General features: G+C 38.4%; 1 protein-coding gene across 5 annotated transcripts in view; it reads left to right on the top strand.

Annotated features, from left to right (window-relative positions):
* spag17 (sperm associated antigen 17) overlaps positions 1–14,890 on the top strand; it is a 268,746-nt gene that overhangs the window by 102,812 nt on the left and 151,044 nt on the right. For all 5 annotated transcript variants that reach the window (XM_048252172.1, XM_048252171.1, XM_048252170.1 and 2 more), the window contains 4 exons: positions 1,467–1,580; positions 1,683–1,830; positions 3,871–3,974; positions 4,595–4,749. In XM_048252172.1, coding sequence (XP_048108129.1) covers positions 1,467–1,580; positions 1,683–1,830; positions 3,871–3,974; positions 4,595–4,749 — 521 coding nt within the window. The remainder of the gene's footprint in view (positions 1–1,466; positions 1,581–1,682; positions 1,831–3,870; positions 3,975–4,594; positions 4,750–14,890) is intronic.

The following is a 14,890-nucleotide window of genomic DNA, read 5'->3' as shown; positions in this document are numbered from 1 at the left end:
TCTGTTAACAGTTTCATAAATTGCAATACTACTCAAGTGGTCCATCGATTAGAATGTCCTTGTGGTTGTTTCTATGTAGGCCTTACGAAAAGGAGACTAAGAGACAGGGTAGCTGAACATAGGTATGCCATTCGAACTAGAAATATGAATTACCCAATGGCCAAACATTATGCAGAATCATGGGAGGGATTCAACGTTAAGAGTAATTGGTATTGAATCTATTTGCCTTGATGCCAGGGGTGGGGACAAAATAAAACGCCTTAAACAGAGGGAGACATACTGGATCTATTCGCTAAGAGCTACTAGCCATCCAGGTCTCAATGAAGATTTTGACCTTTCACCTTTTCTGTAGTTTTTTGTAGCCTATTGTGGGTCTTCAGAACAATGGGTCTGTTTGATATGTTGTTGTGTGGAGTAAATTTTAGTACATTTTAGAATGACCATGAATTATGACATTTGACAGAACTTGTTAGGACTTAGTTTTGACATGAAGAATACATCCAGATTTTAAAATTACCGTTGTAATCTTTACCGTGATTTGTGATTAATGGACTTTTTGATACATGTGTGGAGTAGACCTGCACCAAGGTTTTAGAACTACTTTTGACATCTTGATCATGAACTGTAATGTATAACCTATTCATATTTACTGTCTTTTAATGCATATGGAATGCATTTAGAGTATTTGGAATTGCTATCGTGATCTTGACTATGAATTGTGATACATGGTGTGTTCATATTTGTTCAATTTTGATGTAGAGTTCTTTGTTTGTGAAGAATAATCATTTGGAATGATGTCATTGCTAGTTTCTCAATTGGATTTTCCCAACTGCCCTGTTGTTTTTGATTATTGACCTGCTTGACAAAAATGACTGCCCCTAGTGGCTGAATAAATGTATAGCAAGTGCCTCATTGGCACACCTGAAACCCATGCTATAATCATGCTCAGACTTTCTGTTCCCAACACCCTGATAAAGGCTGGTGAGCCGACACGCGTTGGTGTTTTTTAATGGATTATCCCTAAATAATAAATGCAATAAAAATGTGCATCCTACTGAGTGCCTGGACCTGGAATCTTTTTCCAAACTGATTCGTGAGTTACTGCTTGTTGCTGCTTACTGTCTTCTTCTTTCCAACTGTACACCCACTTTTGATGTTTTATTTTTAACAAAATGTCAAAACCACATAAGCTTCAATAATAATAATAATCATAATGATGATTATTATTAATAGTAATATTAGTAATAATAGTACTAATATTATCTGGGTTCACATATTTGATGCCATTGCAATTTATTATTGTGCAGATAAAATTGGGGAACTCTTTACAGTTGAATTTTGTGTGGTCATAAATAGCTGTTAAGTTAAGAAAATTATAAAGTTACAGTAACAAAATGTTGTTAAGTGCAGTCTGTAGATTGGACATATCAAATGTTTGAGGTGTCCATGCATTGAATATTTGGCAGAGGCTGATGGAGAACTTTGGGAAACTGGAGGATATAAAAACCAGGAGTCAACCCATGGCACCTTTATTGATAAACTTCCATGACAAAAGAGCAGAAAGATTACATAAATGTCCTGTGAGTAGTCTCACCTTCCCTTTGTAGCTCTTTCTCCATCTAATTTTTTGTCTCTCACCCAAACTAAGATTACTATAGGTAACGTTTTTTTTGTGATTGTAGGGGCTAAGTAATTTTAATGTCACAAAAATTGAAGCTGACATGATGAAGAATGGCCCAGTGTGGAATCTATTGCATTCAAAGCTCAACCAGGACAGAGGCACGGGCTGTTTTATTCAGAACCAGGAACTCATTCGCCTCTTCAGTGATGGTAACAATTAACAATTGTAATAGTTAATAAATATCTAAATCTGTAATTCAATGCCAAAACTGTTAAATCAAGATAAGAATAAAAAAACAGTGTGACATCCTGACTGCAACAGAAAGGTGTTTTGCCAACTCTGGCCAGTATTTTGGCAGTATTCTACAACGCATGTCCAATTTCAGTATGGGTGCCGATTTGTCTGTAGTTTTACATAGCTCTACTTGTATTGAGTCAAATGGAATGTTCATGACTTTATTTCCATACTATTAGTCAGATTCAGTAAATTGCTCCTCATAGTCCTTTAGCTGTCCGTTCAGTGTTTGCTCCTGTGTTAGGTGAAAACTGAAAGCTAAAGATGAAGCTGAAAGATGGTGGTTTGTACTGAGCCATCAACAATCCCATCAATCAAGGAAGGAAGAGCTGTCATGATTGGCTGTTAAGATCAAATGTCAATAACCTTTCAAGAACCCACAACCTCCCTATACACACACACACATAAGCTTTGTCCCATTACAGCGGGCTGGATTGTTTTAGGGGCTAGATTCGTAGACCGGTTATGTCATGGTGCTGTGACTAGAGCTCCTTCAACCGCTTCTTCGAAATCCGGCCATTTTTTCCCCAACGGCCAAGTATCCAGCAGGTGGATCGTTGACGGCCAAATCTGTCCCAAGAATTATTATGCGCTGGTGTCATTTATGATGTTTGTTTCATTCAAGACAAAATGGCGGGATAGTCCACACCAGTGGAAGAGGAGTACGTCTTTAACTAGCCTTTTGAAATTAGTGAATGAAATTTGAAATGGCTGAATTAGTATGTGAAACTAGAAATATATTTCCTGATAGAAATACAAGTTCTTGCAAAGCCGATGCTAGGATGTTGCTAAGGTACTTGAAGTGGTTGCTAAGGTGTTGCTAGAATAAACATAGTGGTTCCTAAGTTATATAAAGTGGTTAATATGTTAATTGCAGGTTGCTGAGTTGCTAGGGTAATCATGTTGGTTGCGAAGGTGGTTGCTAGGTTGTTGCTAAGGTACTTGAGATGGTTGCTAGGGTGTTGCTAGGACAATCATAGTGGTTACTATATTTTAACAAGTTGTTGCTATGTTGGTTGCTAGGGTACTTGAGATGGTTGCTAGAGTGTTGCTTGGGTGGATATTGTGGTTACCAGCAGTAATTGCTGGTTACTAGGGTGATCATGTTGGTTGCTAGGTTATTGCTAAGGTACTTGAGATGGTTGCTAGGGTGTTGCTAGGGCAATCATAGTGGTTACTATGCTATAAAAGTTATTACTAGTCTTATTTAAAAAAATAGTTAAAAAAGAGAAAAGGTTCCATTGAAGTTGCTGCAGTCAGTGACAGGGAATTTACACCAGGTGTGTAACTGTAGCGTTCCGTTCGCGACGGTTAGCATAGTGGTTACTATGCTATAAAATGTGGTTGCTATGTTGGTTCCTAGGGTCATGTTGGTTGCTAAGGTGGTTGCGAGGGTATTTTAGATGGTTGCCAGTGTGTTGTAGGGCAATCATAGTGGTTACTATGCTATAAAAAGTCTTATTTTAAAAATAGTTAAAAAAGAGAAAAGGTTCCATTGAAGTTGCTGCAGTCAGTGACAAGGAATTTACACCAGGCGTGTAACTGTAGCGTTCCGTTCGCGACGTGTAAAATGCATTTTAGAAGATTGGTCTATTTTTTTTTTACATATGCGCCGCTATCACATCTGGTGTAGCTACTTCCATTGATCACTAATTGTTGCAGCAGACGCAACGCAAACAGAAGGTTTCAGTTACGTGCCTGGTGTAGCTTCCCACTGAGACAACACAGGTGCATCTGATTGCATTGTAAGTGTTAATAGCCTATTATGATGTCACAAAGCCAATGTTAAGTTTATGGCAACATTTTGTTTAGTTTTTATTTATTATCTCAAAAAGTAAATATTAACAATATTGCTTTGCATGCACTGTAATTATATTGCACTAAGTCAGAGGCATCACTGAGGTCCAAAACCCACCACAGAGATTGTGTGTCTCTCTCTCTCTCTCTCTCTCCAGGTTTGATGAACATTGATGATTCGTCTGAGCTGCTAAAAACAACTCTGCATTCTTTGAGAGACTGGAATGTGTTGGAGTACTTCAATGTACCTGTCTTTTCACAGGTAACTCTTACACTCTTGTAAACTCTTCGGCTGTGTCTGCAATTAAAACTTTAAACAGTTTTTTATTTATCAGATGGCACCAGAACCACACTAATTTTCACAGCTAATGTTAATCCATGCTAAAGAGAGTGAAACCAGGGATGCCCCTTTGCCAGGGGTGTTTTGTTCAACTATAAGGTTACTACACAAACTCTTACCTTGTCTGTTTTGCTACATTGATGGCACAATATGAACAATAATATGCGTAATATTATTTTGTTATAAGCAAACTTCATTGCTTTGAAATCGTAAAGGAAGCACATTTTTAATAACGTCCCTCTGTCGATGTGTCCATCATAATTGGCAAAGACACATCTGTTTGGCTGCATTTCGAAAATATTTCCATGCTCTTGTCATAGTCTTGCACAAAATAAATACACGTTAATAATATTATATTTGCCGTTGCAGTTAAACAATCCAGGAAAAGCAGAGGGTGCTGCTGCAGTACCCTCAGCACCCCCACTTCCTTCGTCACTGAGTGAAACTGAGTTTCAGTAATAGTCAGTTGGGGCAAGGGTAAAAGTATTGTTTAAAGATGTTTACCTTGCAATGTTAATTGTTTACATTCTCTCCCCCTGTAGGTTTTGCAAGAAGCATCTCAGACATATCACTGCATGGATACTTACAGAATCTCCGAAGATGGTTCACTCTTGATCTTCTGTCACAATCCTATAAGCTCTCAGAGAGACAGCAGGCAATCATGGGATGTACCTCTTCACACAGATGTTGGATTCAGGTAAAAAAAAAAAAAAGAATCACTTTCTTTGCCAAGGAAGTTATGTTTTCAGTGGGTTTGTCTATTTGTTGCTGGGTTCTAAATAACTCGGACAGGACCTTTTCACAGCAGCCATTTTTGACATGACATGCCCAGGTGTTAAAAATTACATTTTACTAGTTCGCCCATTGGATTGCTTTATACTGAGTGCTGAAAATAAGCATGTTAGCTGGCCATGGTCCTGGATGACAATAGCAGAGATCACGTGTGAGTAATGTACGCTGACATCCCCTATGGATAAGGGGTAATTAGAGTTGAGAGATAATAGTAAAATTAAGTAGAAAGGGGAGGTGGTGGGAGGCTTTGAGACTCCAGAGTGTGACGTATTAGGCAGGTAAGGAGGGTTTTATCTCCAAGAAATAGAAGTTGAGTGTGTGATGGCTGACAATCAACCCTCCTTCTGAGCTTTGTTTAGAAAAATTGGTAACACTTTATTTAAATATTTCATGAATATCTTATGAAGTCTTTATCGAATGTCACTTTACTATACAAGTTGTGAAGTATTCGTAATCACTGAGTTTAACACTGGGAGGTAAACTAGCCTACATTCAGCTGACCAGTATTTATGTAACCTGGAACGGTTGGACATTCCCAGTAGCAAAAGATGAGAAATCATCTGCAAAGGTTACATCATAAAACAAAAACATTTTTATGAAACAAAAATTTGCTTGACCATGTTCTGTCTTTTTGGCACTGGAGTAGCAGCCCATTGACTCAGATGTGACGTGATCAGGTAAGAGGTTTGGAACAAAAACGGCAATGCTGCTTTGCGATTGTTGGACTTTTATTTTGACAAGTTGTCGTAGTTCTGTCTTCCACATTCATGAAAGGTTTGGTATGAATGTTGAGTCATGTCTCATGAAACAGTCATGAATGCTTTATGTGCAGTTTATGACAGCTGCTATTAATGTGTTATGAACTCACCTGTCAAGTAAAGTGTTACCGAAAAATCATTATAATCAAGATTTCGATTCTGCTACACTTAAATTGAACAGAATGTTTATTACGTATTTACTAACAACAGTGCTTGCCCTACAATGCAATGCATTTTTATTTTTTCAATATATATTAATATTTAATTTTTTTATATTATCGAAAAGAATGGCTTTGAAATGTCGAACTGTGTGTTGGTGTCATCGTGACATTAAATGAATTAAAGATGCTATGTATAGTTTTGATGTGTCTCGAAACCATTACGTTTGATATGGCACTCTTCCAATGACTTGCATTATATTTAATACAGGCCCACTCATGGTACAAAGTATTATTACATTAGAACTGTCCCATTGCTAGCTGGTTTGAATGCTGACTTTATTGGATATCTGACAGGGTTCCTATGCGTCCTGGAAAATCAGGGAAATTATTAATCAATTTTCCAGGCATAGGAAATGATAGAAAAAGTTAATTATCCTGGAAAAAACATGTGTAACATCCCCTAGGCCTTATACTTGGTACTAAAAAGGGCATTCTGGGTTATTTTACCAACTCTAGATTCAACTATACTGTTCCCACTGTTTCTTATTTACTAAGTTATATTCTCTGTATTACTTTGTGTGCTTAATAAACTAATCTATCTAAATCAGTAAAATTCAACCGGGGGTCCACGATCCCGAGGAGGTCCACGGAGGTACTGCTGGGGGTCTGCCAAATTATTTAATCTGAAGCATTTTTTTTCCTCTTCAGAAAAATTAAAAACTTTCTATAGGCTACATAAACATAAACAGAACGTAGAAAATCTGATTTGTATTAGTTTATAAAATATCATATAGGCTACATATGAGTCTTCATGCAATCATGTGATCACCGTGAGAACATGCACCATTTAGTTATCTTTGCGTCAAAACCAAAGTGACGTCCATCTGCCCCAGAATCTGTGCCACTCACCGGGGTCAGACAACCTCTCACTAGCTAGGCTATGAGATATTGCATCAATACTCAAGCTGTGATTGTTAACTGTATAGCTGATGACAGACCGGGCAATTTTTTGGCAACACAGTGCAACTAATGAGGGCAGCAGACAACTAGCAACTTTGTTAGCAAAACCACCGCTATTTAGCTAAATCCCATTCAATCTCAATGGAGTAGGCTAATGGCAGCTAACAGTTTACTGGGGGGGAAAAACGATGTCTTCTTAACAACTTTAGCAAGTAAAAATAGATGTTAGTTGTTTTTTTAAGCATTTGATGAAGTAAAATGTCCATTTTGTGTTTCAACATAAACACTTAGCGGAGTAAAAAGATATACGAAGCTACTCTTTTTCCCTCCCTTCACTATTGTGATCCTGGTATCTTTATTGAAGCTCACGGATGGTTGGTCATGTGAGTCATTGCTAGCACTCTGATTGGATTTTCTCGTTGCCCATAAATATCCAAATCGTTCAGATAGAAATTATGTTGCCCAATCACAATGGGAGTGTCATCAACTGCCCATATTGTTGTCCCATGATTAATCACCTTAAGGTAGAAAAAATGTCAATAATAAACAGAATAAATTTAAACGAGGTCTATAAATTACCCATGTTACAGATAATGTATGTTAACATTTTTTTTTTTTTGGGGGCTCAGTGCTCAGTGTCTCTCAGCCAAGGGGTCCTTGGGCTGAAAAAGTTTGAATTAATCTAAATTAATCTAAATTATTACCATGTAACACCTACTTTTTAACCATATGAAATACTAGTCATATGTCAAACTCTACTAAATGTATCTTAAAGGTGCTCTTAGCGATGCCACACATTTTTTAGGCTAAAACACTTTATGTCACTTACTGCAAGCATCACCTAACCAACCGCTAGCTGTCTGTGTCCTGAATACACTGTAAAAAAAACGTGATCTCTGTGGACAGCCCAGGCTCCAAAAACGGCAACAAAAACAACCTGGGCAAACATAACAAACTGTTCCAGCAAATCACAGACGAGATGCCCGTTTAGTAGAGTTTCAATTGCACAGGAGCAGCACCGGAGGGAGGGGCAGGAAGTAGCGAGCTAGCTCTCTGTTTTGTTTGAAAGTCAACAGAAGTGACGTTACCCAGCATCGCTTAGAGCACCTTTAATAACCCAGAAACTCACTTGTTTACATATTAAAGCAAAATAGTTTTCTTAAAGAATTGTAAATGTAAAAGTATTAAATCTCAATGTTATAATTGTACAAAACAAAAGTGTTCAAATAATACCCTTCAATATTAAATTAACTTCAAATATGGCTCAGTAGCCTATTGCTTATTCACCAAAATCGAGAGGCACTACTAGTCCTCCATAGCATGCTACATTTAACCATTTACACATAAACCTTAGCATTTAGCAGACAACTGGTCCATTAGAAGACCTACGTTACAACATTTGAACGAAGTTTCTAAGTTAAATGGTTCAAGTTTATAGCGTACGGAAAAAGTGGTAAGAGGAATAATAATAAGAAGAAGATGACTTGGTAGAACAGTACAGTGCAGAGTTCCAAAAACTGGAGACACAGTTCACACGCAAGTGTCAGTAAAAACTCACGTTCACTACAGTGGGCATCGCTTTCAAATGGCTACTTCAGTCGCGCATTACGAGGCGTGAAGCTGCGTGAAGCTTTAGTACCACTTTCAGCCACTGTGCGTCGCTCTGCCACTGTACATCGCTCTGCCTGCCGCCCCTTCTGAAAAACCTCGATTTAGGCTACTTGGGTATGGCTTAAGGCAGTGGTCCCCAAGCTACGGCCCGCCACCTCATTTTGGGTGGCCCCCCAAAACATGTCCGTGGTATATAGCAACCGGCCTGCACGGGAGTACGACATCGTCAAACTATAACCTCCGCAATTTCCCCCATTCATTCTCTATGGCGAGTCTTAACAGTACACATGTAGTACTCTATTTGTCCACTGGTGGTTGTTTTGGCGCTGTTTCGCGTTTGCCATCAAAAACGGAATGAAATGTAGGCCTATCTGCAAACAATGTAAGAGACCTATGCTGACTGCATCAGTGCTCAAAGTATTCTAAAAGTTTATAAATGAATTGTTAATAACTAACTAACTAACTAACTTATATTCAAGTCATATTTCTGGGACTTTCTGGGATAATTATTTTTATTTGTTCAAATGTTCATACAATGTTCACAAGTTCAGGTGAGTGAAAGTTAGAATGGTGGTCATTTCAGACCACTTCAGCACTTCATAAAATTCTCATAGTTTGAGAACTTTACATTTTCAGAGTTCAGAGTTCACACATTTTTAATGAAATATACTTTTGGGACTACCTGCTAATACTTTTGGGAATGCAAAAGTCTTTTTATCAGTATTATTTAATTTGAGTTACATTTTACACTGATATGGCATGATGGCAATATAAACACAGCTAACAATGGTATTAAATTGCAATAGCCTATAGATTAAATGTAATGGAATATTCAACTAAGGTAGACTGCTGTTGTTCACAGCACTAAGCTATTTATGGGTTCTGATATACTCCGAGTCTCTGGCCCTCTCTTACAGCCAGGCATAGTAAGCTGGCCCTCGGAAGAAAAAGTTTGGGGACCACTGGCTTAAGGCTTGACTACACGGTGGTAACGGAAATCGAAATTTGCTGTCTACAATATTGTCAGTGTTGGGTTAACGCAACTACGCAAATCAAAACAGTGGTGTGATAATTGAGCCAGTAGAGAAATAACTGTTCAGAATTAATCTGTAGCCTTGGGTAGGCTTCTGACGCATTTTTAACAGGCTACATTTATAGAGGCTTAGACAACTATGACCCATGTTTTGGTTTCGTAAATTAATTTGCCCTACTTCTTGACTGCAAGCTAGTGTTAATTTTGTCACCTATTTTTAATTTAGTCCTAGTCTTAGTCTTGTGACGAAATGTCCTTTTTAGTCTTTGTCATATTTAGTCATTCAAATATCATTTTTTGTTAGTCGCGTTTTAGTCGACTAAAAGTCTCGATCATTTTAGTCTAGTTTTTAGTCAAAAGAAAACCAAAGGTATCTTAGTCTTAGTCAGTTTTAGTCAACACATTTTAGTCTTTTTTTTATAACAAATTATTTCTGATTACCATTTGAGTCAAATAGTGTTTCACACATCTCAATTTTCCAACAATATTGTGTGTCCACAGGGCTACTCGTCTGTTATAATTACTCATTCTGATTTTTTTTGTCAGTCAGTATGTTTACATGCACAGGTAAGTCGAGCTACAGTTATAGCTCGGCTGGGATTTGACCATAGACAGTAAAAGATTTGACTGGACCACTGTCATATTCGTAGACCAGTGTTTCTCAAAGTGTGGTCCGGGAATCACTGGTGGTCCGCAAGCTATCCCAAGTGGTCCGCGAGCAGACGTGGTAAAATATAATATAGATGAGTTGTTTGCAATATTGAACCAACTTGTATGTAAAAACAGTTCTGCAACACTGTATATGTAAGATATGCCAGTTTAAATCATACAGTATGAATCCACACAATAAGCAAAGTGCAAAGACAATAAGCAAGGTGGTTCAGTGAGTAGGCCTATAGTGTAGACTAATTATAGGCTACTGTTGAAGTAGGTATAATCTTTTTTTTTTAGCTAGGGTTAGTTAAGTGGTCCTGAAACTGAAAAAGTTTGAGAAACACTGTCGTAGACCAAAGTATTAATGTTTTACTCCGCCTCGCTAGATGGCGATATGCTTCAAACACAACACATTCCCCAAACAGACTCTCCATCTTAGCCATAGCTAACTTGCTAGCGAACTTTCCATATTAGCTTACTTGCTAGCAAACTTTGCATCATCAGTCTAACTAGTTAAATAGTTGACATTACATGATGAACATTTTCGTATGGACATTCTGGGGGATGTTAATTTGAATGAGAGAAGCTTCAACTTCTGGGTATGTAGCATTGTGGCATAAACCTTAGGTAGTTAGCTTGCTAACTCTGGCAGAAATCTCCAGTGTTATTATTCCATGTAGTTCCGTGTTGCAGCCACAGGGTTGCAGCAACAGCACGTAGACTAGCCTACAGGAAAGCTGTTGCGTATGAACTCATTCGGAATATTTTGAAAATGTAACAGCTAGATATTCTGTCTTCTCATTTTGTAGACGAAAATGAAGAGAGATTTTATCCTAGTTTTTATTTCATGCAAAACATTTTAGTCTCGTCTTTTTTCGTCAACAATAATGCATCTTAAGATAGTCTTAGTCAGTGTTTCAGGACATTACTGCCGTCTCGTCATCGTCTCGTCTTAGTCATAAAATAAAAGGTTGTTGACGAACATATTTCCTCTCGTCTCGCTTGACGAAATTAACACTACTGCAAGCAATGTCATTTTTATTTTTCTGTACAATAAACAAATACATCTGCCAAAACCATAGTAGCAACGAACGTTTGCAACCACTATCGTAAAGTTGTGTAGTTAAAACTACACCTCTCGACCTGTGGTAGAATGCTAGTAGAAGCATAGTTCCAGGGATCTTCATGTCAAAGACGTCACTGACGCCAGTTATTTGTTTGCAAATTAATAATTATAAATATATTTAAGTTTCTAATTGATATTTACACTTCTAACCACCATACATCCATATTTTAAAATGCCCAAGGCAGAAAATACATAAATTAAAAAGTCAACTTGCAGCCATGTGCACGTAAAAAAAGTCACACACCTGCAGATAATAATAAGGTGGTGCGCACTTTTTGACGAGTCAGCTGAGAATATGTAGCCTTTGATTTTCATGGAGGGGGGGGTCCTTGTTAGTTTACGCAAACCAAGCCAAGAAGGCTGATTCTGATTTTGATAATATGATCTGCACATAAGATAAACTTAGGTAAACAACAATGTCAATATTGTGGTCAAAATCTTAACCCAGATTCGAACTCTTGGACAGGGGGCTGGTAACTGCTGTGCAACGGCGGCTGTCATCTGTCGGCCTTAACGCAATGCGCCACAGAAGTATGTGCAGGTGCCCGTTCACGTGCTACTAAACGTCATTAACCACCTTAGTCCAGACTACTGAAGTTTGGAAACTATCATGGTCCAAACTTACAGTACTATGTAAGTAGGCCTATGACAGTTTTGGGAAACAGTCGTAACTTACATGTTGGTTAGTTGAACGATGCATCCTGTTAGTAAAAAGCTAACCTCCGTAGTTGTACGGGAAACGCACCCCAGATCAGTGGGGTGTACTACGAATCTCGATTAGTGGGTTAGCGAGGTATGTTGCGCTCAAAGCTAGGGTATGCTGTGACACGAAAGTGGATTTGTTTTAGCGTCGCTATATCACCATGGCATCTTATGCTGTCAACCAAACCTGGTCGGGAGGAGGTTATGTGCTAAATTATAGCTCAAATCGTGTAATCTACCGCAGACTGACCAATCAATTGTCTTAAAAACGAAGTTATCTCACGTGTAGGATTCTGTCATATATCTTACAGGTGGAGCTCCGCCTCTACTAACATTTTGGATCTCGAATGCACTTTAATAGTGCTGTGCATGCAAATATCCCACTATGGACGTGCATACCATACAACAACTGATGGCAATTGATTTATTTGATGTTATAGGTTAGACACAAAAAATTACCGCAGTGTAGATAAAGCTATCGCTCATGAATGCGGAAGTAATTGTTTTTAAATACAGGCGGTCTTGTGCGTCTCCACGTTACACGATTGGCCAAAGTCATCCCAACACCGAGAACGCGCACAGATCTGAGCTGAAAGCCTAGTTTGAAAAATATATCACATAACTGCTATCGTAGTATCACTTAATGTATACCCCTGAGTCAAGGCTTTGTCAAGCCTCGATATGTCTACATAGCCTAGATATGTCTAACGTGCTTCGTAGTATACCCCACAGCTTGTAGGCCATTAGCAATCTGTTTATTTTATTTTATGAAGCCTACACAGTAGATCACATGCCACATTCTCACTTTCAATAGACAGATGCAATAGCCATTGGTCAAGTATTGAGTATAAAGCAATTAAGATAGTACCCTATACAAAAAGTATTTCATACTATCATAAAAATTTGTTAAAACGAATAGCATTTTGCAACTTGACAAACACTGGATTAAATATCGTAGGCACAGGAGAAAACTTGTACATCCATCCTTTTTTGAAGACGTAAATGGTTGGGCTATAGGCCTAGTTTGCAAGAAGACATAAAGCGTGAGCATGCCACACTATCCACAGCTGTGGTAGCGGGGGGTAGGATGATTACTGTTAGCGCAGGATTTATATAAAATTCTTCAACAGAAGGCTTGCCTCGAATGCAGTCTTGCCCAAAAAAAGGCCTGTGGTTTGCGCAGCCTACAGTAAGTAGGTCTTAGTGAGTTAGGAGTCCTCTACACTTCTTTTCAGCTGTCTCAGAGGTGGAAAGTTGTGTTCGTTGGGGGCAGGGCCGGATTAACAATTCATAGACCCTTTGGAAAAATTGTCTGATGCAATTTTTCTTTTTGTACAGCCACAGCATATTCTGTGTCATAGCTATGAACACATACAATAGCTCGATTAAAAGGTGAGACTTTAAGCTCTCGGTGGGTGCAAACAGTGTATTTCTACACGCCTCTGTTCCTGAGAAATCCCAAGCTAAACAGTGGTAGTTTTCATCAAAATCGCTGTTTTTTCTAGAAATGGAGATATAACGTCTTTCATGAAATATGAAGTGTTGCCTGTTACTTACTTGTGTGAACTTTCCGGGAAGTGATCAGCGAGACCTGGCGAGACTGCCACCTAGTGATAGACCCATGAAAATGGCCTGGTTTTGACCTGACGTGCATGCGTCACTGATTCGACGCAAAGCGGCAACCGAATTATGATAAAATGTCCAGATAAAATGTCCAGATTGTGCGTTTTCATGAGTTTTCGATTGTCATATATTTAATTTCCATTCATCACAGAGTTCCTAAAATCACATATAAGGTGTGTTAGAGTGTCTAGTTTCGTAATTTAAAAAAAAAGCTAAAAACGTAATATTACGATTTTTGGCACTCAACGCATTTGGCACTCAATGAGTTAAGGCACGAGCGCATCTGTGAGGCCAAGCCTCACCAAGTAGCCCGTTTGTTTACAACTAACATTACATTTAATTAAACTGCTTATAGGCTATGCCGAAATAGTTTCAACATTTTGAATATCAGTGTCGGGTGAATTAGGAAATGCCTTATGGCTGAAAGCTGCTTGGGATCCCCCCTGTCAAGCAATAACCATACAAAAAGTTAAAAACAAATTACATGATGCGGCGTCACTGACATAATGCATAAAATAATATAGCCTAGATATTCCAATATATTCGAATACATGTGTTTATTTTAGAGGGGATATTCGAACGTCATTTTTGAGCAATTTTGACAGCCCTAGTCCACTGTAGGCTACGCCAATCGTCTATTAACACCTTCCACCTAACCCCGGTGAGTGGGGGTCGCTATAATGCGTGTGAAATAGCACCTTTGAGTAGCCTATGCGAAATAGCCTTAAAATCGTTCCGGTGTTGTGTGCCTTCTGGTTTCTCCACCTACTGGTTTCCTATCTACATAGCGCACCAGATGATAGATCCCTTCAAGGGTTGAATGAAGGGAGTTTGCAAAAATTAGTGTATTTTTAAAGTCAATAAACATTCTTAATTTTCGAATGTCTTTGTCAGGGAACATCTGACTTTTAAAAACCATAGGCCTGGTAGTCGCTCAGACAAGGAGTTATAAGATAAAGGCAATACCATTTGTGTCACCTAATGCAGTTCAGTGAATTAGCAAGATACAATCAGAAGGCAACAATCATAAAGCACAGCCTAGCACAAGACGCTCTCTCCCCCAAGATAAAGCTGTCTGCGTGTTGTAGGCTAGATTTGCGTGAGAGTTCTTTCTATCTGCTTTACTTTTGTGAGTTGCGACCACCTAGGCTATGTTATAGGCGTTCTATGAGGTACCAGTGTTTAGCTGTGTCACAAAACAATAAGCTTTGTCAGACTACTTTTAAAATGATATTCAGGGCTATATACATTTTAAACATATGGGGCTGAAGACCGACAAAGCTAGCGTTAATTCTTCAGGTGGGAAGTGTCAGGAATTTTCATATTGAGAGCAGCTCTCATTGGTGATTAGTATATGAAGTAGGGAATTGACAGCAACATATCCAATCACATTATGAGAGATGCTGAATTTAACATAA

This window comes from Alosa alosa, chromosome 9 (genome assembly GCF_017589495.1).
Source record: "Alosa alosa isolate M-15738 ecotype Scorff River chromosome 9, AALO_Geno_1.1, whole genome shotgun sequence".
In the NCBI taxonomy this organism is placed as follows: domain Eukaryota; kingdom Metazoa; phylum Chordata; class Actinopteri; order Clupeiformes; family Clupeidae; genus Alosa; species Alosa alosa.
Note: the sequence above shows the minus strand (reverse complement) of the source record. Positions and strands in the feature narration are given on the sequence as shown.